General features: G+C 42.7%; 1 protein-coding gene across 1 annotated transcript in view; it reads right to left on the reverse strand.

Annotated features, from left to right (window-relative positions):
* Positions 1-25,018, reverse strand: part of BMPR2 (bone morphogenetic protein receptor type 2) — a 217,613-nt gene that overhangs the window by 90,673 nt on the left and 101,922 nt on the right. Inside the window, exons 2-3 of the mRNA XM_077272082.1 lie at positions 13,832-14,005; positions 9,523-9,702 (exon numbers count right to left, since the gene is read on the reverse strand). Of these exons, the coding sequence (XP_077128197.1) occupies positions 9,523-9,702; positions 13,832-14,005 (354 nt within the window). The remainder of the gene's footprint in view (positions 1-9,522; positions 9,703-13,831; positions 14,006-25,018) is intronic.

The raw sequence follows: 25,018 nt of genomic DNA on the forward strand, positions 1-25,018 counted from the left end.
AATAAAGGTTATATTATACTCACCCAGGGGCGGTCCCACTGCGGTCCAGGTCCGATGGGCAAAGTACTGCAGTGCGCAGGCGCCGGAAAGGTCAGAGAGGCCCGGTGCCTGCGCACTGCAGTACTTTGCTCTGCCCTCAACAGGGCAGATGAAGTACGCCTGCGCCGGAGCCGCGGCAAGAAGACAAGAAGAGAACGTCATAGTTTGAAGATAGGAGGCCCCGGACCGCGATGCCCATCGGACCCGGACCGCCCCTGGGTGAGTATAATATAATCTTTATTTCTCATCTTTCAGGCTACATCGGGGGCTTATCTACAGCATTACAAAATGCTGTAGATAAGCCCCTGATGCCGGTGGCCGCAGCTCATATACGATTTTGGGGTGACAGATTCCCTTTAAACAAACAAAGAATAGAAAATGACCTCTTCAAGGATCTATCTCATCTTCTGAGCAAGCGTCCTGGCTTCTGCTTGCTAGGAGAGGTAGACTCCTGCCTGACTGACAGTTTGGATCAGCAGCCACTGGCCCAAAATGTGCACAGCTCTGCCTCTGCAGCATTAGAGGAGTGCAGTGCCACTGAAGCTAGGCGGACTGGGAGAGAACAGTTCACTTCCGTAATCTGGCCAACAATTTTTTACAAGGAATTTGCAATTTCACCCATTTAAGATGATGAGACAACGCTTTAAAGAGACTCTCAGCAGAGAATGACTGTTCAAACCAAGTACAGGAGCTCGGTGCTTCACGGCGAGGTCAATCATTTAAACACACCTTCCCACCTGGGGTGGAGATAGATGGAAACCAAGCAAGTGGGAAGGTGTATTTAAACAATTGTCAGCCCATGAAGCACCGAGTGCCTGTACTTGGTTTGAACAGTCATTCTGTGCTGACAGAGTCCCCTTAAGTCTCTTGTAAGTAATTCTTTTTTTACACAAAGGAATCAAGTCAGGTTTTGAAAAAAGGGTCAGGCATGTTGGATTTCATCATGCCCAATCCTCATTGGGAATAAGCCACTGGCAGAGATGTTTCTTCTGAGAACACAAGTGTATTTGACTACTGCAACCTCCTGCTCTGTGGCTTCCCCTCTAACACTCTCGCACCCCTCCAATCTATTCTAAACTCTGCTGCCCGACTAATCCACCTGTCCCCCCGCTATTCCCTGGCCTCTCCCCTCTGTCAATCCCTTCACTGGCTCCCCATTGCCCAGAGACTCCACTACAAAACCCTAACCATGACATACAAAGCCATCCACAACCTGTCTCCTCCATACATCTGTGACCTCGTCTCCCGGTACTTACCTACACGCAACCTCCGATCCTCACAAGATCTCCTTCTCTACTCCCCTCTTATCTCCTCTTCCCACAATCGCATACAAGATTTCTCTCGCGTATCACCCCTACTCTGGAACCCTCTACCACAACACATCAGACTCTCGCCTACCATCGAAACCTTCAAAAAGAACCTGAAGACCCACCTCTTCCGACAAGCCTACAACCTGCAGTAACCACCGATCAACCAAACCGCTGCATGACCAGCTCTATCCTCGCCTACTGTATTCTCACCCATCCCTTGTAGATTGTGAGCCTTCGCGGGCAGGGTCCTCTCTCCTCCTGTACCAGTTGTGCCTTGTATTGTTTAAGATTATTGTACTTGTTTTTATTATGTATACCCCTCCTCACATGTAAAGCGCCAAGGAATAAATGGCGCTATAACAATAAATAATAATAATAATTTGTGAGAGCCAAGTGTGCATGTTCTGTATATGTAAATGTAGAATAGCTGTTGGACACCTTTACACCGTCAGTTCTGTGAAGAGCGGAACAAAAATGGTTACCTCAATGAACCAAAAAGAATTTGTGATCAATATTGACCTGTCCATTCAAGGACATTTTAGCTATAGTGTGAAATCCTATTTTTTTGTTTGTGAAACTGCCACTTAGGCGAAACTGTACTGTATTGTTTGTTGTGAAACTATCACATAGCCGAAACTGGTTTTTTTTTGTCTTCTCTTTTCTCTCTTTGTTTAAACAAGCAAAACTTGTATAACCACTGAATCTACCTGTCCAACTATATAAAGAGGGGATAGCACCTTGAAGGCAGGCGTGCTTTCAAAGGCTTCCCAGTGATATACTATACGAGACGTGTCTTGTGTATTATTTCTGGTGATTCCCCACTTCCAAAGGCTGCTCCGACTGAGTGTGGTCCCGACATTTCCTGGCGCCTGAACAGGGACCCGAGGTCTGTGTACTCCTTCAAGAACACCGGCAGAATACGAACAAAAAGAGAATCTGGGATAATGGACGGCAGATGAATAAAAACCTGGCCAGGTAAGAGACACTGTTAGATCTCTTATATCTGCCCTGCACTGTCCGTAAGATTTTCTGTGTCGTGTCCTTTAGCGGGTAGTTCTAGTAGAGGAGGATACCTATAGCTCGGGTTCTTGAACTACTTAGGAATTGACCACCTCACGGAGTACGGCATTGAATGAGAGTGAATGTGAATAGAAGGTGTGTGGAAGTTGGGAATAGCCCTATAAGCCGCCCAGGGTGTTGAAACAGAAGAAGTGACTGTCCCACTGGGCAACGTGGTTGCGTCCTTTCGGGGAGACCTCCGCGCCTATGTTCAATCTCTGATCCTGTCTTTGACGAAAACCTGGTGACGGATAAGTGTATGATAGTATGAGCCCAGGACAGATAAATTAGCCTGGGACAAGATACGTTGTATTTTGATCCTCTGTCTGGTTGCATTTGTGTTGTTTGCTATAGGTGTAGGAATCAGGATTTTCTTACATCAACACGGTACGCAGAAGCCGTTAAACATCCTAGCTCCTTAGGAAGAAGGTAACGAGGTATTCTCATACCCAAACGCCACCTAGGGCAAGAAAGCTCAGGATAAGAAAATGGGGAATAAGCAAACAAAGTCGGAACCAGAAGAATTAGATATCTATACTATCATAAAGGAGAGAAGTGGTGAAGATGCCACTAAGGGGCTGAGAAAGATTTTTAGTAAGTTTGGAGTTACTAAGGCAGAAGCCTTTAGTAGAAAAAAAATGGGAAGGAATTCAGGAGAAAAAAAAAAAGGGCATAATCAGAGACAAGAAATGGATAGATCAGATCCAAGCGTTGATTGATGTCTCTAGGGTAGCAGAAATGCTGTGGTCTGCCCTATTGGAACAAGCATGTGGGCATGACAGCATGTGCATACAGAAACGGTCGGTCTTGAATAAATCAAGCAAACGACTACAAATGTTAGCTAAACTGATCTGTGTGTATGAGGAATCCCTGTGTAATGCAGATTCCCCAAATTTCCACTGCCAGTGTTGTGTGACTAATGTGCAGAGAGTGTGTGCCTTACAGACACAACTGGCAGAGAATGAACAGTATAAAGTAGACAGAGAAAAGCAGATTGCTAGTCATAAATCACAACTGCTGAAAATGAAAAATCATTGTGTTGATATGGAAGCCCAGCTGATTCAGTCTGGGGCTGAGGTCAGAGCTGTGAAGGAAATGGCAGCAGCCAGTGATGCCATTGTTAATCAGTGCAGTGTGGAGCTGGATACTAGTTCCCAACTGATTACTAGTCTGAAAAATATCATCAATGATTTTTCAAATGTGGTGCCGGCCTTCTCTTTGTCTCTGAACACAAGGTCAGATCCCCAAACCAATTGTGCCCTGTGCAGGGCAAAAAGGGGGGAGTGATGGAAAAGGTGATATATCAAATATTTTATCAAATTTTGATCCAATAATAAAAAGTAATGACAGATATGTGCTGTCTAAATTACAAAGAAAGTTCAAACGTGACATTGTTAAGAGTGCATCCTTAGTAATGGAAGAGTTTAAAAGTTCCAGACAGAGGGAGGTATGTTCTGTCCGGGCCCATAAATCAGGCTTGGCATGTGTTACATGTTATGCCTGTGCTGGCTCCGGCCATATTGCCAGGTACTGCAAATGGCCGGGTACGATGAAGGAGAGGAAATATTATTCTGTGAAATGTTTTAAATGTGGTCACTTTGGACATATTGCAAGGAACTGTTACTGCACAAGTAATTGTGAGGGGCCTAGCAATATTGTCAGGGAGCACAGGCATTTTCACAGACATAATGGCATTTTCTCTCAGTCTGTCCCAAGCCACGGGCAAACTCCTCAAAATGGCCAATTACAACCAGGGAGGATAGTGAGGTCTTGATGTAAACTCAGATTATAGAGTTTCTATCTGGTCTCTGGTCTTTCATTGTTTCTTTTGTTTTAGCTCCTTTTATTCTTCTTCTATTTGCTAAGTTTGCTCTTTTGTTATTGAAATGAATTGTTAGACCAGTGTGGTTTAGACAGGAGGCAGAAGGGCCTTATCTGAGGTGCAATGTGATTGCAATGATAATAGGATTTGTTAGTTGTTTTTTTTTTTTTTTTTTTTTGCTGTTTTCTATCTACATTTGAACTTTTCATAGATGGCAGTAGATATGCAGATATGAATGGACAATTTCATACAGGTTATGCGGTAGTAACTCAGCATGAAGTGCTGAAAGCAGAACCTCTCCCTGCTAATCAGTCTGCACAAGAAGCAGAACTTACGGCATTAGTTGAAGCTCTAAAAATAGCCAAAGATCAGACAGCAAACATATACACTGATTCTAGATATGCACATGGCATTATTTTCGATTTTGGCGTAATATGGAGAGCCAGAGGTTATATGACTGCTTCAGGCCAACCTGTTAAACATGCCTCCCTCATTAGACAGATTCTGGAGGCAGCACAAGAAACTAAAGAAATAGCGGTGATAAAGGTAGCTGCACATGTGAGACTCGACACCGAGGAAGCCAGGGGTAACGATAAAGCCGACAAAGCAGCAAAACAGGCAGCACGTAAACCCTTACATCATGCCCACACACTAGATAGCTCTGAAGATGATGAGGAGAGATTGAAGGAAGCTCAGAAACAGGTAGACGACGAAGAACGAGGGCAGTGGCAGAAAAAAGGGGCAGAAGATCAGCAAGGATTATGGAAAAAAGGAACTTTGTTGTGTTTACCCAGAGCCTGGTACCCCGCAGTGGCGAGTGACCTCCACCTACCTACGCATGTATCGGCAAACGGTATGACGCTCAAGGTAAAAGAAAGGTAGTTGGCTCCAGGCTTTGGTAATTTCGCTCGGAACATGTGTGCTGCATGCGCTATATGCCTGGCACACAATCCAGGTCAGACCATTAAAACCCCAACCAAGCATCATGTAAGACCACTGTATCCCTTTCAAAGACTCCAGATTGACTACATCCAGCTTCCTAGGTACAATGGATACGAATATGTGCTTGTGTGTGTGGACATGTTCTCAGGGTGGCCAGAGGCTTATCCAGTTCGTAAAGCCTCAGCAAAAACTACTGCCATTAAAATAGCACATGAACTGATACCCCGTTACGGCATGCCTGAGGTGATCGAGTCAGATAGGGGTACCCATTTTACTGGAGAAATATTCCAGAATGTTATGAAAATGTTGGGAGTAGAAAACCAGTTTCACACTCCGTATCACCCACAGAGTTCAGGTAAAGTGGAAAGATTAAATGGAACAATAAAATTAAAAATCCAGAAGGCCATGGCAGAAACAGGAAAGCCTTGGACCGAGTGTCTACCACTTGCCCTGTAATCCATCCGAAACGCCCCAAGGGGGAAGGCTAAGCTGTCACCACATGAGATTCTTTTTGGTAGAGCAGCAAATTTGGGTTGTTATTTTCCACAACAACTGATGTTGAATACTGAGACTTTAACTGCTTATGTACAAGAATTACAAAAACGTTTAACTAAAGTGCATTCGCAAGTTTTTGCTTCCCTTCCAGATCCAGAAAATCTCGAAGGAGGCCACAAGTTGGAACCTGGTGATCAAATCTACGTGAAAAGACACACCAGAAAGACTCTGGAACCGAGATTTGACGGACCTTTCCAAGTCCTGTTAACAACTCCAACAGCAGTCAAGCTTGAAGGAAAGGCATCATGGATACATGCAAGCCATTGCAAAAAAGCAGTATAAGACTCATGATATTGATGTTAATAATGTTAACCTCAACGGAATGCATGTATGTGGGAATCCCGCAGCCGGGTACTGTAGCCCCTTGGGACAAAAACCCTCTTGGTGTATGCTTCAGAATGTATCTAGTTTTGTGGATTTGGCTCATAGATTGGTATTGCAGCACTCAGCTTTGTGGGATCTGCCTGAGGGTACATTTTGGATATGCGGAGAAGGAGCATATAAATGGCTTCCCGTAGGTATAAAGGGTACTTGTACATTAGGACGCCTAACCCCGGCTACTTTCATAATTTCGAACAAACAAGTGAATATGCAAGCCGTGCCCAAGCACACACTGTATAAAAGAGCTGCAGATAACTCACCACGTCCCTCGGGGAGGCCACATATAGTACAAATGGGAATTCCCAACAAAATTGCTAGTACCATTTTTATTTATCCTATGTTAACACAGATGTGGGATAAATTAGTTAGAGCCACGGATTATCTAGATGACCAGATTTGGGATATATTGGACATATTAAATACTAGTATAGCTGTACAGAATCAGCTTATAATAGTCACTAACCAACATACCCTGGTATTGGATTACCTAACTGCCTCACAAGGGGGTATGTGTCAAATCATCGGACCCACCTGCTGTCATTATATAGACCCGAATAGTACTATGAGTATGAGATTTAAATTAGAAGACGTACAACGACTCAGGGATCAGTATGACAAAGACAATGACCAAAATAAGGATAGCTGGTGGTCAGATACCTTTTCCTTTCTTAACCCGGCCAATTGGTTCAGGGGAATCGGTGGGTGGGTTACCGGGATTATGCAAAGCCTAATACATACAGTTATAGTTATTGTAATTATATATGTATTATTCAAGGTTGTACTCAAGGGTATCTCGGTATGCACAAATAAATTTTGTGTAATGGATGCGAGAATATAAAGTTTTTTTTTGCAATATCACAAAAAGAATGACTAAAATAATCGTCTATATGACAAGGTTTTGAATGGAATATGTCAAAGGGGGGATTGTGAAGAGCGGAACAAAAATGGTTACCTCAATGAACCAAAAAGAATTTGTGATCAATATTGACCTGTCCATTCAAGGACATTTTAGCTATAGTGTGAAATCCTATTTTTTTGTTTGTGAAACTGCCACTTAGGCGAAACTGTACTGTACTGTATTGTTTGTTGTGAAACTATCACATAGCCAAAACTGTTTTTTTTTTTGTCTTCTCTTTTCTCTCTTTGTTTAAACAAGCAAAACTTGTATAACCACTGAAACTACCTGTCCAACTATATAAAGAGGGGATAGCACCTTGAAGGCAGGCGTGCTTTCAAAGGCTTCCCAGTGATATACTATACGAGACGTGTCTTGTGTATTATTTCTGGTGATTCCCCACTTCCAAAGGCTGCTCCGACTGAGTGTGGTCCCGACAGTTCCAATTGATTTAACACTTCAAAAATAAAAAAGGCCATATATCACTGCTGGGTATGACAGAAAAGCAGGTGATACATTTATAAGAAGAAAGAGAAAGAAGAAAAAAAATTATACATGGAACAGGTGAAATGTTCTGTATAGTAATGCAAGGCAATTCAGACTAGCCGCACTCGGTTTTACGCCCATAAGAAATTATAATAATGGCATATTTTACCCTATTCCCACCTGTTTCCTACCTTGAGAAATAAACCAAATATTCCAAATTGACGCTCAGCTCAGTGGTTTTTATATTATCAGGCATGTCGCTTCTTGTTACGTGATTTTGTGCCTAAGGCTGGATTCACAGATCCATTTTTCAGGATACCTACATTTTTCCGCATACAGACCACAATTTAAGGACCAGCCCTGGGTTTTTTGGCCCAACTCAGCAGCCTCCTATCGGTCCGTTCTTGGATGGAAGTAGCACGTAATAAAACAGGGTGGCTTCTATCTTTCTGTTCTGTTTCTTTAAAGCTTCAATAATGCAAACCACAAAAATGTGGAACATCAACTATTACTCAGACTGTGCGAAACTGACGTCTTGGGCTAAAGCTGCCCCATCCAAGTATTTAGGCTGTGAGCTGCCTTTATTGTACATCAGTCTGCTTGGAGGTAAATGCTGTAAAAAAGCCAATGACTTTATCCAGTAAAACGCAGTTTTGTAACGAGAACAGGAGACTACAAAAATGCTCTGGAGAGGTCGTGAAACACCCAGAATGTAGCCAAACCTGGTCCACAATAATCGGGTATTATAGGACTGCGATGGTTAATCTGAAAAGTCAGTGTAGAAATATAACATACAATGTCCCAACTTTAAAATCAATATTTTATGGCTTTTTTGGACTGGATTGTGATGATATATTCTACATATTAAGGTTTATTTATTTAATTCGACATACAAAGATAAAGTTAATGAAAACCAGATTGGTAGATGCCATCACCAATCAACCAATCAGCTGTTAGCAGTTCCCGTGGCCGGCGGACGTACACAGTCTGCAGAGTTGAAACACCACATTGAAGTGAATGGGAGCTGAGCTGCAGTACCTGAGAATGGCCACTACACCTTGAGCTGCGCTGTTCCAGCTTTGTAGACTGTGTGCTTTTGCTACACATGAAACTTGCTAGCAGCTGATAGGTGGAGCTGTCAGATAACCACAAGTCAGATATTGATGATGTCTCCGGGGGATAGGTCGCCAATTTTGTAGTACCGGATATCCCCTTTAAATAGAAACTCAAATGAAAAGCAAAAACGGTTCCCCATTTGTTAGTCATCAAGGTGGCTTCCAGGCTCTGCACTGAATATACCTCTGCATATAAAGTGGTGCCAAATGCCATTATTGCCTGGTTATTAGCGCAGGGTTAAGGAAAAGACAGTGCTATATTGCATCATTAATGCAAACTTACAGAAGGAGGAGAACATGTCACAGCACTTGTGAAACCAAAATCTCAAAATCAATAAGAAGAAACTGGACACCATTATTCACACGTGGAGTTGGGAGTATGGAATGACGGCACATCTTGGGCAAACACTCATAAGAGGCAGCAGCATTGGCGCAAGCTCCATGGTACACCACATATGGAGGGCCGAACAGCATACAACTGCGTTGTAGGAGATCGAGTCCAACCATCCAACAAGCATCACTGTCAGGTTTCACAGGAGAGGGGACTCACATGGGACACTTTCCACATGCCAATCAGGTAGTCAAAAGGGTCACATTGACTTACACTGGAGAACTAGAGGAATGAGTGGTTAATCTCTCCACAGAGATGGGGGAAGAGCTCTCGCTCATGGTTTCTGTACCTTTCACTGATCTTAATAGATTGCTGACCTGACATGAACAATAGCTATCTGGACTAACCCTCTATCAGTGCAGTGTGCACCCCAATTACACAACCCCTCTCATCACAGATCTGATATTGGCGAATGAGAAGTGTATAATGGCACATCTGTCATCAACAGGGAGCAGAATTAATTACTAAATGAATGTACAAATTCTTACTACATCAATCTAGCACTCATCAAAAAAAACAGTACTTACGGATGGGTGTTGTATCTGGAGGATCTGGCGGTGTGAAATTCTCTGTGAAGTTGACATTGCACATGTCTGCACTGCAGCAACAGAAGCGATAAGTCCCATTTTGGATGAGTGGAGGGTTAGTGGTGATCACACATTCTTCATGGTGACAATCATGGGGGTCACCTGTATATGACCAGCAACCTGAAATGGTAAATACAGTAAGAAGTCTTCCATGAGCACAACAATCTTAGTTCCAGACTATGTACTTTACATAAAGACTTGATTTTTTCATTGTTTCCTTTCCAATAATGCTTGTTTACCCACCTTTGGTTATTTTGGCTTACAGGCATGTCAGTCTGACGTCACTTATGTTTACCCGCTGATTTTTCTCAAAACAAAATGTTAAAAATAACCTGTCATCAGGATATTATACCCTAAACTAATGGCATGTATGTAAAGGCACTTTAATTCTGATTTAAGCCTTACCTTCCTTGTAGAAATCTGTTTTAGGCCGGGGTCACACTTGCGTGTGCACTGCGAGAAACTCGCACGAGTCTCTTGCAATAATTCCTGCCGCCAGCACTCGGGACCAGAGTGTTCAGCTGCATGTATTTCTATGCAGCCACATGCTCCGGTCCCGAGTGCCGGGTATTGAGGCGAGAGTTTCTCGCATTGCACACGCAAGTGTGACCCCAGCCTTACTGTTCTAGTTTGGGTACAAAATCATGATGGCAGGTTCTCTTTAAATCTGGGAGCTCTACTGGATAGACTCTAATACAGGTGCTACTAATGGGAACATCGCCTTACTTAAAGTACTAATCCAGCCATTTTTTTTTCTTTATTTCTCCATCTGTTAGTAACATAGGTCTGCGACTAAAAAGCGGTTTGATTATTTTCATCTAATTTCCATGTATTTTGGTGTGCTGAAAACGAAAAAAATATTGAAAAAAATCCTGGAAGTCAGGATTTGCCACAAAATGCAAAATTCTCTTCAAATTTAGTATATTTTTCTCAATTTTTGGTATTTTTTTTATCTTAGGGTTTTGAAAGTCAAAATTACTATTAATTAATTCACATCAATGCATTGAAGATATACAAGACCCTGACTACAAAAAAAATCGTTGGACGAATGCTGAAAGCATTTCAAGCTTTAGGTTGCCTGATGAGTTTGAAAGTGCATTTCCTCCATTCCCACCTTGACAACTTTCCTGAAAATATGGGAGCTGTGAGTGAAGAGCAAGGTGAACGATTCCACCAGGACATTAAAGAGATGGAAAGAAGATACCAGGGAAGATGGAGCATTACAATGATGGCAGACTACTGTTGGACGCTTCAGAGAGACATTCCGGATGCTACTCACAAGCGTAAATGTACCAAGAGAAGCCACACAGGGAAGAAGAATCGATTTTAGTGTGTGTTAGTGAGCTCATTGCAGTTAAAAAATGATTTTCATGAAACATTTGTAATAAAAAATTAATTTTATGAGTCTATTTTCATTTATTTTGAGGTATTGTCTTATTTAACATAGTTACTTAAATTGTCAGAAAATGTGATGTCCTATGACACAAAGGAGGTGATTTTCGGATTCAGCGCACTTAAAAACATAAAGATTACGTGGAATAGCCAAAAGAGCTCTTGAAAAATTGTTTTTTGCAGACCTGTGTAATCAGTAATTTATGTGCAATTTATGCATTAAAATACTTACCATTACAGTCGTCTGCCATTATCAGCATCATGTGACCTCAGCTCTTTTTTGCCGACTTACACAGCAGATCGTTACTTCCTTTCCTAATGTAAGTCTATTAGAGCCTTGATCTGAGTCTGAAAGGCTTACATTTAGGCCACGTAACGTTCACACATTCAGTGTTTGGTCAGTATTTTACATCAGTCTTTGTAAGCCAAAACCAGGAGTGGGTGATAAATACAGAAGTGGTGAGTGTTTCTTTCCCTGTCCTGGATTGCTTCATACCTTTCCAACAGCACATTTAGCATTTCCCACTACCACACTACCTCCTCATCCCGCCCTCTCTTTGTTGGAGTCCCTTAAGGCTCTGTCCTGGGGCCCCTACATTTTTCCATCTACACCCTTGGCCTAGGATAACTCATAAAGTTCCATGGCTTACAGTACCACCTGTATGCGGATGACACTCAGATCTACCTGTCTGCCCCAGATGTTACCTCTCTGCTGTCCATAATCCAAGAGTGTCTATCAGCCATATCCTCCTTCACCTCTCGCTTTCTAAAACTCAATGTAGACAAAACAAAACTCATCATCTTTCCTCCATCTCACGTATCTCCCCTACTCAACCTATCTATTATGGTAAACAGCCTTACGCTCTCTCCCGCACCTGAAATCCGCTGCCTTGGAGTAACTCTCGACTCTGCCCTGTCCTTCAAACCGCACGTCCAAACTCTTGCCATTTCCTGTCGCCTCCAACTCAAAAATATTTCCAGAATCTGTCCCTTCCTCAGCCTTCAATCTACTAAAACTCTTGTGCATGCCCTCATCATCTCCCGCCTTGATTACTGCAACACATTCCTCTGTGGCCTCCCCGCTAACTCTCTTGCACCACTCCAGTCTGTCCTCAACTCTGCTGCCAGACTAATCCACCTCTCTCCTTTCTACTCCCCTGTTTCTCCCCTCTGCAAATCCCTCCACTGGCTCCCAATTCCCCAACGAATTCAGTTCAAACTACTAACACTGATCTACAAAGTCATCCACAACCTGTCCCCTCCCTATATCTCTGAACTAATCTCCCACTATCTTCCCTCACGGAATCTTTGATCCTCCCAAGACCTCCTAGTCTCCTTCACACTTATTCGTTCCTCACACAACCCCCTCCAAGATTTCTCCCGAATACCCCCATCCTCTGGAATTCCACGCCTCATCCGATTATTCACCACCCTCAGATCCTACAGATATAACCTGAAAACCCATCTCTTCAGGAAAGCTTACAACCTGCAATAATCATTCTGCTGCCTCACCAACCACCTGAGCTGCCCCCTCACCACCACTAGAGCCGCTGCACCCCGACCTTCTGTCTCTTCCTCACTATCCCGTAGAATGTAAGTCTGCAAGGACAGAGTCCTCTTCCCTCTGTACCAGTCTGTCATCGTAAATTTGCTTACTGTAAATGATATCTATAACTTTGTATGTAACTCCTTCTCATGTACAGCACCATGGAATTAATGGTGCTATATAAATAAATAATAATAATAATACTTTTCCTCTGATTGTTCCACTCCTGGTTTTGGTTTACAGATACTGATGTAAAATACTGACCACACACTGAATGTGTGTCCGTGGCCTTAGAACGTGACTTCTGGTCCACACAGAAATGTTCTGTGAGCTGGCAGGTCACAACTGCGGTTAAATGATGCAGGGGAGGACTGGAGCAGCACTGGAAATGGCAGAAGACAGCGACTGGTATGTAATTCAATGCATACACTGAACATACAGTACTAAGAGCTCATTGATGGGGAATTTAAAAAAATGCTTCAGGGGTACTTTAATATGAGAATAGTATATTTTATGATGTTATGCTCAAATATGTAATCTATTAATTAATAGTGATGAGCGCAAGTACTCGTTATTCAAGTTTGCCTAGGGTGCTCGGGTATGCAGCGAGTATTGCGACTGCTCTATAGTGACATGTTCGACTCCCCGCACTGCATGTTTCACGGCTGTTAGACAGCCACAATTATGTGACAAACACAGGCAATCCCTGCAGGTTTTGTGGCTATCTAATAGCCTGTGATATAATGATCCTTGTTCGCCCTCTCCTGTGTTTTAATTTGTCATTTTATGTTGCATGTTTTTATTGTGTAGCTAATTATTGCTAATAAAAATAATTTTTCAGATGCAGTTTTGGTTATTATGTTCTCTTCATCTCTCTGTTGTTATTTAGTCTCTGTGTAACACTTCTTTCAATTTTGTCTTTTACCGGTTTATAGAAAACTTATTTGTTTTATACTTGAAGTATTTTCTTTGAAAATTGAAGTTTTCTTTCTTTTTTTTAAATGAATGAAATAAGCCTTACCAATGTAATAAAAAAATGTAATAAAAATGAAATTGTTAACGGGACAAGTTTGTTTAGCTTGGTAACAAATTGTATAAACCTGAAACAAATAACTTAGGTTCTGAGGTTTTGCTGATGTTGTTTATTCATTTTCTTTGCATCTAACAATATGGTATAAATGATATACTTTATATATAGAATGGCAGGCATTAGAATGATGCTAATAATAAAATATAATGCATGTAAATCGGTAGTTATGAATAATGCTTTATGTATTTAGTTGTACTTTAATGATTTTCCATTTTACTTGCCTTGTGTGACGAGACTGATTTCACCATCTTTTGTTTTTCCCCATAATCCAAAGCAGGTACTGCCCTTGGAGCATTCCACCGTGCCATTTTCTGGGGATATCTGGCTTTCACTGGCCCCGTGGTCCATGTGGTTAGGGTCTTTGTAGGCACACAAACGCTCTTCATTCTGAGCAGCTGAAAGAGAAGAGCCAGAAGAAAGGTTAATTCACCATTCATACTGATAAAATATGAGGGTGTTGACACAATTATATAGACGAGCTGAACAGAAGTCTTTCATTCACAAGAAAACCAACACGTTCATATACTGTCCTTGTATACTGTCAGCGGCAGTCACGTGGGCAGCCACATTCATCAAAAGATAACTAGTAGTAGATCAATAAATGTAAAAGAAGGTTGCTCACTGTTTGATGGGATATTAAATCTGGATATGTTTTCAGAAAACCAACATTATATTATTACAATTATGTAATGTTTAATGATTATGCATTAAAAGAGGCATAGATGCTCATGAGGAGAACATAATTTTACATCTACACAAGTCACTAGTTCAACCACACTTAGAATACTGTGCACAGTTCTGGTCTCCGGTGTATAAGGGCTGTCCCACACGTCCAGATAATTCCGGTACCGGAATAAATCGGTACCGGAGTTATCCGTGTCCGTGTGCCTGGGAACTCACGTAGGCCATACGTGCGGCACACGTGTGCCGCCCGTATGGCGAGTGGGTACCACACGGAGCGTGTGGTACCCACGCGTGTGGTACCCTGCATCGTGCTGAAGCCGCGATTCATATGTTCCCTGCAGCAGCGTTTGCTGCAGAGAAAATATGAATAATAGTGTTTAAAATAAAGATCTATGTGTCTGCCGCCCCCCCACCCCCTGTGCGCCCCCCCGCTGTTCCGAAAATACTTACCCGCCTCCCTCGCTGCTTCCTGGTCTGGCCGCGGCTTCTAGTGTATGCGGTCACGTGGGGCCGATCATTTACAGTCATGAATATGTGGCTCCACCTCCCATAGGGGCGGAGCCGACTATTCATGATTGTAAATGAGCGGCCCCACGTGACCGCATACAGTAGGAGGCGCGGGGCAGAGAGGAAGGAGTGACAGCCAACGTGGGAGCGGGTGAGTATTTTCTGAACAGCGGGGGGGCGCACAGGGGGTGGGAGGGCGGCGGACACATAGATCTTTATTTTAAACACTATTATTCATATTTTCTCTGCAGCAAACGCTGCTGCAGGGAACATATGAATCGCGGCTTCAGCACCAGTGGGGGGACAGCGCTTACTGTAGCGCTGTCTCCTGCACGCACACGGACCCCAGACGGAGAAGGTCCGTGTGTGGTCCGTGTTTTACACGGACCCATTGACTTTAATGGGTCCGTGTAATACGTGCGCTCCCACGAACACTGACATGTCTCCGTGTTTGGCACACAGAGACATGGTCCGCAAAAAATCAATGACATCTGAACAGATGCATTGATTTTTATGGGTCTACGTGTGTCAGTGTCTCCGGTACGTGAGGAAACTGTCACCTCACGTACCGGAGCCACTGACGTGTGAAACCGGCCTAAGAAAGACATAGCTGAACTAGAGCGGGTGCAGAGAAGAGCGACCAAGGTTATTAGAGGACTGGGGGGTCTGCAATACCAAGATAGGTTATTACACTTGGGGCTATTTAGTTTGGAAAAACGAAGGCTAAGGGGTGATCTTATGTTAATGTATAAATATATGAGGGGATAGTACAAAGACCTTTCTGATGATCTTTTTAATCATAGACCGGTGACAGGGACAAGGGGGCATCCTCTACGTCTGGAGGAAAAAAGGTTTAAGCATAATAACAGATGCGGATTCTTTACTGTAAGAGCAGTGAGACTATGGAACTCTCTGCCGTATGATGTTGTAATGAGTGATTAATTACTGAAATTTAAGAGGGGACTAGATACCTTCCTGGAAAAGTATAATGTTACAGGGTATATATATTAGATTCTTTGATAGGGCGTTGATCCAGGGAACTAGTCTGATTGCCGTATGTGGGGTCGGGAAGGAATTTTTTTCCCCATGGTGGAGCTTACTCTTACCACATGGTTTTTTTTTGCCTTCCCCTGGATCAACATGTTAGGGCATGTTAAGCTATGGGTTGAACTAGATGGACTTAAAGTCTTCCTTCAACCTTAATAACTATGTTACTATGTTACTATTATCAAGAGAATAACAGGGGTTATCTGGGACTTTGGGGTTTGATTTCCTATGGGGCTAAGATGTTACCGGCAAGTAGTTGATAACTACCTGCATGTTAGGCCGGTTTCACACGTCAGTGGCTCTGGTACGTGTGGTGAGTTTTCTCACGTACCGGAGACACTGACACACGTAGACATATTAAAATCAATGTGTCTCTGCACATGTCAGCGTGTTTTCACGGACCGTGTGTCTGTTTGAAAAACACGGAGACATGTCAGTGTTCGTGGGAGCGCACGGATCACACGGACCCATTAAAGTCAATGGGTCCGTGTAAAACACGTACCGCACATGGATGCTGTCCGTGTACAGTCCTTGTGCTGTGCAGGAGACAGCGCTACAGTAAGCGCTGTCCCCCCAGCGTGGTGCTGAAGCCGCCATTCATTTCTTCTCTCCAGCAGCGTTCGCTGGAGAGAAGGAATGAAAAATCATTGTTTTTTTATTTTTTTGTGTTTAAAATAAAGATCCTTGTCACCTCCCCCCTTCCACCCCCTGTGCGCCCGCTGGAAATAAAATACTCACCCGGCTCCCTCGTTGCTTCCTCTCAGCGTCGCAGCTCTTCCTGTATGAGCGGTCACGTGGTGCCGCTCATTACAGTGATGAATATGCGGCTCCACCTCCCATAGGGGTGGAGCCGCATATTTATCACTGTAATGAGCGGTACCACGTGACCGCTCATACAGGAAGAAGCTGCGGCGCTGAGAGGAAGCATCGAGGGAGCCGGGTGAGTATTTTATTTCCAGCGGGTGGGCGCACAGGGGGTGGGAGGGGGGAGGTGAGAAGGATCTTTATTTTAAACACAAAAAAATAAAAAAACAATGATTTTTCATTCCTTCTCTCCAGCGAACGCTGCTGGGAAGAAGGAATGAATTCCGTCTTCAGCACCAGATGCAGGGGACAGCGCTTATCTCTAGCACTGTCTCTTGCACGGTCCGTGTGGTACCCAGTCGGCACACGGGCGGCACACGGCTGCCGCACGTGTGCCACACTGATGTGCCACGTGAGCACACGGACACGGATAACTCCGGTACAGATTTTTCCGGTACCGGAATTATCTGGATGTGTGAGACTGGCCTTATACAGTGCAGAGATCTCTTGTCAGGTGGCTGGTCTCCTGCTTCCTTTTGACCTCACATCTTCAGAGCAGCTCTTTCTCAGCCACTCTGCTGTGTTGTCGAGGCATCAGTGCCAACGTCATGCTGATTGACGATCGACTCCCCACAGTTAGGCAGCGGGAACTGGCTGTCAATTACTATGACATCAGCAGTGACACACCGTCCACAGAGCGGAAGAGATGGAGCTGGTCTGTTGACGAGATGTCGCAAAAAGCAGCCGAATCACCGGCAGTAGCGTACCGTGACAGCTCTGAGCTGGAAGATATGGTTGCTGGGCAGGTTGTTATCAACGATCTGCCGGTAACTTTTTAGCCGCACAGGGGAAAAAAAACAAAGTACATTGATAAAACCACTTATGGACTACCTATGAGTTTCTACGAACCCTAAGTGACAGCACATAGAAGAATAGTCAGCTTTCTCATTGAGAATAAAAATACAAGGAAATAATAAATTTAATTATTTAAGTCGAAAAAAATATACAGGGTTATAATGAAAATATTTTATACTTGAGCCTTTAAATAAAAGTAATCCATAGTCATGCACCGTGCTGTGCGCATGAAGTCACATGATGACATTTCACTCTCAATGACAGATGTCTTAGGAATACTCAGCTGTTAATACTAGCGTGACAGGTCAGTACTGGAGCAAGGAAAAACTGACAGCAGAGGTCTTATAAAATCAGATGTTTATTCTGAATTATTATTATTATTATTATTATTCATTTTTATAGCGCCATTTATTCCATGGCGCTTTACATGTGAAATACGGGGCAAATATAGACAAATACATTAAACATGAGCAAAATCAAGGCACACGGGTACATAAGGAGGGAGGACCCTGCCCGCGAGGGCTAACACAGTCTACAGGATCATGTTTTAACTTGATCTGACTTACATACACTACATAGATGCTGTTTACTGTATGGAATAAACTTGCATATTTATTAACACGCCATATTTTTGACAATGAGTAATTTACAATTGGTGTCCTAAGTCTTCATAGTGGCTTTGCCTGTAACACAGGTCGGACGGGCAAAGATCGCTATATAATGCTGCTACATCGCAGCATATGGCAAGTAAATTGGGTCACCTTGCAATCTGCATGGTTGGAACCCATTGAATTTTTGGCAACTTGCTTTTTGCAGTAGCTTGCACGTTGCGATGTGACCACAATCGCAGCGAGAGTGTAGCTGCAGCCTAATGGATCAGACATTTACTATAGCACTTCTTCCTTCGACAGCCAATGTCCACTTTCTGACCAAATAGCCAATAATGATTTCCCTAACTCAGTCCTGTATAGAATTTCCATGCCCTATTGAGGAGAATGTGCGACTCGGCAGGGCCTCCCAACAGGTCCAAGAACAGCACCAGAAAGATTCTTATAAAAATCCAAGCTTTATTCCAAAATATTTAAAACATCTCAGCAGTGAGAAGACAGAAATAGAGCAACCATTTGGCGAAACGTTGCTCTATTTTGTCTCTTCACTGCTCTGATGTTTTAAATATTTTGGAATAAAGATTGGATTTTTATAATGATTTCCCTAACTACCAGCCGAACAGGAACTGTGTAGACCAAACTAGCTAAAATACAAAATGTAACATTTTTACCTTGCAGGTTTACGCAGCAATGATACATTACTGCATAAATACACAAGATGTACTGAACAGAACAGACGAAATCAGGCAAAAGTTCAAGTCAACAAAAGGCATAACCCTATGTAGTGTTTTAGGGAAGCTGAGATTGTGCCACATTTCAGTATGAGTTAGCATATTTGGCATTAGTCTTTTTCTTTACGTATTTTTTGTATGAAAGAAAAAAATCTTCTATTTTTAGATCTTGCCAAACATAACTTCCCCAAAATACTAAATTAAGACAGATATATTTAGAGTTTGACTGGTATGTCTAATTCTCTGCCAACGGATTTTTCTTTTATGTCATTAATATTTTATGTTGTTGCTTTTTTCATTTATATTAATATATTCATTATTTAATATTGTCACTATAAAGTAACCTAGTAACAACCATATTTCCTTTCGGTATCACCACATGAATACATGTGGAAAATGCATGGACATTTTCATTTAAAGTTCTACTTGTAGATACTAGATCGACTTACGACTATGTACAAACTCTTTTTTTTTGGGGGGGGGGGGCAGTCAAAAATAATGCATTATCTAGTGGAAACCACTATGAGAAACAGTCTTTCTTTGGGGTATGTGCACACGGCTTCTTTGGGGTGCCAGACAGGCCTGCTGAAGTTTTCCTAGGCGTACATGCTTACAACAAAAGCCAGCGGTCTTTATCCAAAGCGGCTTTGTTGGTGGTTTTGCCATAGTTATTGCTTAGCTCCTCCAATGTCGTGTTTTTTGGACATTACAAGGAATGAACATGCTACTCCTTCTAACCATTTCCAGGTCCCTGAACCCTTAGGCTAGGGTCACATTGCGTTAGGGCAATCCGTTTAGCGATAAGCGCTAGCAGATTGCGCTAACGCAATGTCTTTTTCGGGGTCGCGTTAAACGTCCCCGCTACCGCAGATCCCCGATCTGTGAGAGCGGGGAACGGACTTCGGGCGCGCCGCGGACACTGCAAGCAGCGTCCGAGGCACGCTACAAAAGACCGGCACATCGCTAGCGCGTGGCGAAAATGACATGCGCTAGCAATGCGCTTTAACATTGCGGGCAATGGGAGCGCTAACGGACGCGTTGCACGGCATTAATTTCCCCGTGCAACGCTGTCCGTTAGCGCTCAGCCATAAACGCAATGTGACCCTAGCCTTAAGTGGAGAAAAGAAGTAACAAAAGACTGAACATGTGCACAGCAATGCTGTTTTTTTCATTGCTGTGTGTTATGTTCATGTTTTGTGTTGGGCTGGCTGTGTTTTTTTATGCTGGTTCCAGGTGCATACCATACACATACCCTAGGGAGGTTGGTTTTTAAGGAGTTTTTTTTTTTGTTTCTTCAAGTATTTTTGCAGATTTTTTTTCCCTGAAGCTTTGTTTTTTTTGCAGCCTTTTGATTGGGCACTGACTGGTTTTCCATCAGGAAACATTTCAAAGAAGTGGCATACAGTTTCTATTCTCCCACCAGAAATTTTTAAAAACCTGAAGTGGGGAAAAAAACATTTAAAAGAGGGTCATTCCATGTCAAGTGAACCAATGATTTTTACCTCTATATTTTTAATTCTTTTGAGATTTTGTTATTTGGTAATAGTGTGTCAGAGAATGCAAAATGATTTTCAAAGTTTGGAAAAAGTGTGAATTTCAGTGTTGCCTGCCTTTACATTTCTCCTCATAACTCAGGCTGGAAAAAAGATAGAGAAACCAAATAAACACCATTCTACTCAGAACTGTGCAGACTTTCACCAGACATGTCACAAGGGTATCTTTAATAATACTTTACCCATGCGACAGCAAACGCAAAACTTTAAAACGCATTTCCGAAAAAAACGTTTAATTTTAAAAAAATGTAAAAACTGCATATGTACCTGCTATGCTCCTAGCCACATCTGTACCAATCTAAAAGTTGGGATCGTGATGGGATCATATTTTAAAAAATAAAACTATTACAGTGTCAGTTCGAAAATCTCAAATTCAGATCTGTTCAGCCTGTGGTGTAGAAGTGTGGGGTCCATATTTACCAAATAATCCATGATTTTTAGATGTTACGATATTATTTTATTATGTTTTAAAGCTTAGAAGCAGGAGAGGACAGAGGAGAAGCTTTGTTAGGGCTGAGAATGACCAGGGGTAGACGGTGACTGCAGAGCAGATGACAGGCCGGCAGCTCGGGTCTCCAGAGGCCGTATTCATACCAAATCTTAACATCGATGCAACTCCTCAAATGTAAGGAGAAAAATATTCTTAACATCCAGTTCATGTGTTGTACAAACCAGGACTACGGGGAGGAGGAGAGTTTGTTATAACATCAGTTACAGAAAGCGGAACCCATCACAGGGACTCAGCAATACCAGACTGTCAACCCATGTAGTGGAAATAAAGACAGTGACGTCCATGAGGTGGTAGAAGGCGGCACAAGATTGACAATGGATGACACAACTGGTTACGTGACATGTGAATATGATCGGCGCTGGTGGTGGCTACTGTACTCTCCAAAGATTGTGAAAATGAAGAAGTAGAAGTAACTTTTCTGCACCTTCTGGTCCAACTCCGTCCTTTGTGTATCCAAGAAAACCAGACATTGTAAGGCTGTGTGCACACGTAGCATATTTTTCGCGTTTTTTCGCTATAAAACCGCGAAAAAACCGCTACCATTAAGCATCCTATGTAACAGAATGCATTCCGCATTTTTTGTGCACATGCATTTTTTTCCTGAGCGGAATCGCATTCCAGAAAAAAAGCAGCATGTTCATTAAAATTGCGGAATCGCGGCGATTCTGCACCCATAGGAGTGCATTGATCTGCTTACTTCCCGCACGGGGCTGTGCACACCATGCGGGAAGTAAGCAGATCAAGTGCGGTTGGTACCCAGGGTGGAGGAGAGGAGACTCTCCTCCACGGACTGGGCACCATATAATTGGTAAAAAATAAAAGAATTAAAATAAAAAATAGCGATATACTCACCTTCGATGTCCCCCGCAGTCCTCCGGCCTCTCCGCTGCACGCTGCCGCTTCGGTTCCTATAGCTGCTGGGCGGTGAAGGACCTGCGATGACGTCACGATCTTGTGATTCGTCGCGAGACCGCATGTGACCGGTCACGTGACCAATCACAAACCGTGACGTCATCACAGGCCCTTCACCGCACAACAGCTGTAGGAACGGACGCCGCTGAGGTCTGCAGGTGAGTATAACCATGTTTTTTATTTTTTTTATTATTTTTAAACATTGTATCTTTTACTATAGATGCGGCATAGGCAGCATCTATAGTAAAAAGTTGGTCACACTTGTCAAACACTATGTTTGACAAGTGTGACCAACCTGTCAATCAGTTTTCCAAGCGATGCTACAGATCGCTTGGAAAACTCTAGCATTCTGCAAGCTAATTATGCTTGCAAAACGCTAGTTTTCTGCGGGTATATACATGCTAATTCTGCATGCGATATACCCGCGGCAGGAGGCGCAGAATTGCCGCGGAAATTTCCGCGGCAATTCTGCAACGTGTGAACTTAGCCTAAAAGTGAACAAAAATCAGATATTATCTCAGTTGGAGCCGAGCACCATGACAGACTGTCCATTGCTAGTAAGCGCTTATGGACAAGATGACATTTCACCCACTAGAAGGGACAAATTGATGATAAAAGGCCAGTGTAAAAACCTACTATTAATTGTTTGATTAGTTCATATTTTATAGAACGAGGATTTAACTACTGTACTATTCTTCTTAAACACTTCATAAATAACGTTTAGTGATATAATTGAATAAAATTGTTCCATGTATAAATAGGTCGTAAAAATATTGGTTCTTTTAATCTTGTTTTTAACATATAATTAGGATGAGACTGTATTTAGAGAATCACACTTGAGGATGTGATCGCCTTTTTTCTTTTGGTTTGTTCAATGAATTCAGGTTGAAAATGCTGAGCAAGTTGTGTTACGATGATTAAGATGTACCGTATATACTCGAGTATAAGCCGAGATTTTCAGCCCAAATTTTTGGGCTGAAAGTGCCCCCTCGGCTTATACTCGAGTCACGGTCGGCGGTGGGGTCGGCGGGTGAGGGGGAGAGGGCGCTGATGCATAATCACCTAGTCCCGGCGATCCTGGCGCTCCCCCTGCCCGTCCCACGGTCTCCGGGTGCAGCAGCTCTTCCCCTGTTCAGCGGTCACGTGGGACCGCTCATTAGAGAAATGTATAGGCTGCTCCACCTCCCATAGGGGCGGAGCCGCCTATTCATTTATCTAATGAAGCGGTGCCGGTGACCGCTGATAGAGGAAGAGGCTGCGGCACCGAAGACCAGCTGTCCGGGGGAAGAGCGGGACGCCAGGAGCAGGTAAGTATCGCATATTCACCTGTCCGCGTTCCACACGCCGGGCGCTGTCTCCATCTTCCCGGCGTCTCTCTCTCCTCACTGACTGTGCAGGTCAGAGGGCGCGATGACGCATATAGTGTGCGCGCCGCCCTCTGCCTGATCAGTCAGTGCAGGGAGACGCCGGGAAGATGGCGCCGAGGAGCTGCAAGAGAGGTGAGTATGTGTTTTATTATTTTTATTGCAGCAGCAGCAGCACAGCTATGGGGCAATAATGGACGGTGCAGAGCACTATATGGCAGAGCTATGGGGCAATGGTGCAGAGCACTATATGGCACAGCTATGGGGCAATAATGGTGCAGAGCACTGTATGGCACAGCTATGGGGCAATAATGGTGCAGAGCACTGTATGGCACAGCTATGGGGCAATAATGGTGCAGAGCACTGTATGGCACAGCTATGGGGCAATAATGGACGGTGCAGAGCACTATATGGCACAGCTATGGGGCAATAATGGTGCAGAGCACTGTATGGCACAGCTATGGGACAATAATGGTGCAGAGCACTATATGGCACAGCTATGGGGCAATAATGAACGGTGCAGAGCACTATATGGCACAGCTATGGGGCAATAATGGTGCAGAGCACTATATGGCACAGCTATGGGGCCATAATGAACAGTATGGAGCATCTATTTTTATTTTTGAAATTCACCGGTAGCTGCTGCATTTTCCACCCTAGGCTTATACTCGAGTCAATAAGTTTTCCCATTTTTTTGTGGCAAAATTAGGGGGGTCGGCTTATACTCGGGTCGGCTTATACTCGAGTATATACGGTATTTATTCTGGCACTTCGGTATTTGTTTTTTGTGTTTCTTTATTGTTACATATAAATGTTGAATTCAGTAAGTTGTAATTTGAAAAGAAAAAAGGAAGAAACTCACACAAACATAAAATCAGATGATTCAAGGCTTAAAAAAAAAATACAAATTTGATAGATCCCAAGTTGAATCCCTGTACAAATATAAACAAGGACACAAATAACACACATGCATGTTTTCACAATTTTAAAACATATGTTTTTTTCAGAATTGTGCATCAAAATTTTTCATTTGATTTCTCCAAAACAAAATATAAAGAAACAGTCTTGTGACATATAAAATGAAAGCCGGTACCGTTCTGAGAAAAATGATGCCTCTCCCAACTCTTTATCTTAATTCTAGCCCGAGATATGATAAAAAATGTAAAGCCATACCAGGCCAAAATCTGCACTTTTTTGAAATTTTAGAAATCTGTAAAAAATTAACTGATGAAGAAAAAAATTAAAAACTTTTAATTTGTAATTATCTAAAGTTGTACTTCATAAAAGCAAAAAATAAAAAAAATCTAAAGACATCAGGTAAAAAAAAAAATAAATATTTGGATCACTTGATATGGAATGACCCAAGACTGAACATAAGACCAGCAAATAGAAATCAATAGGAACAAGCTTTCTGGGGTGTTTTTTTTTTTTTTTATTCGTTTATTAACAACAAAATAAGTAATGTTACAAACATTTTGCATCTAAGATTGTTGAATATAATGCATGGTACATATAAACTGTGAATTATTAAGCATAAAATACAACTGTCGTCTATAACCAACGTTATATTGTGATTATTAAAGCTGTTGGACCGATTGTAACATATGAATTATATAAATGGAGAACCTCAGAAAACCAGAACACTTGAATTAAAACTGTATCTACTCTAACTACTAATTCGCCGCCGTGCCTCGTACCTGACCCTCCATGCGATATCCCCAATCCACAACAAGTCTACAGAGTAAGATGGGATGAATTCCACCTACCCCAGATTTTTTCAAATTTACCCGGGCACCCTCTGTTCTGATATAGCGTGCATTCATATGGAATAA

The sequence above is a fragment of the Ranitomeya variabilis genome, chromosome 7, assembly GCF_051348905.1.
Source record: "Ranitomeya variabilis isolate aRanVar5 chromosome 7, aRanVar5.hap1, whole genome shotgun sequence".
Lineage (NCBI taxonomy): Eukaryota > Metazoa > Chordata > Amphibia > Anura > Dendrobatidae > Ranitomeya > Ranitomeya variabilis.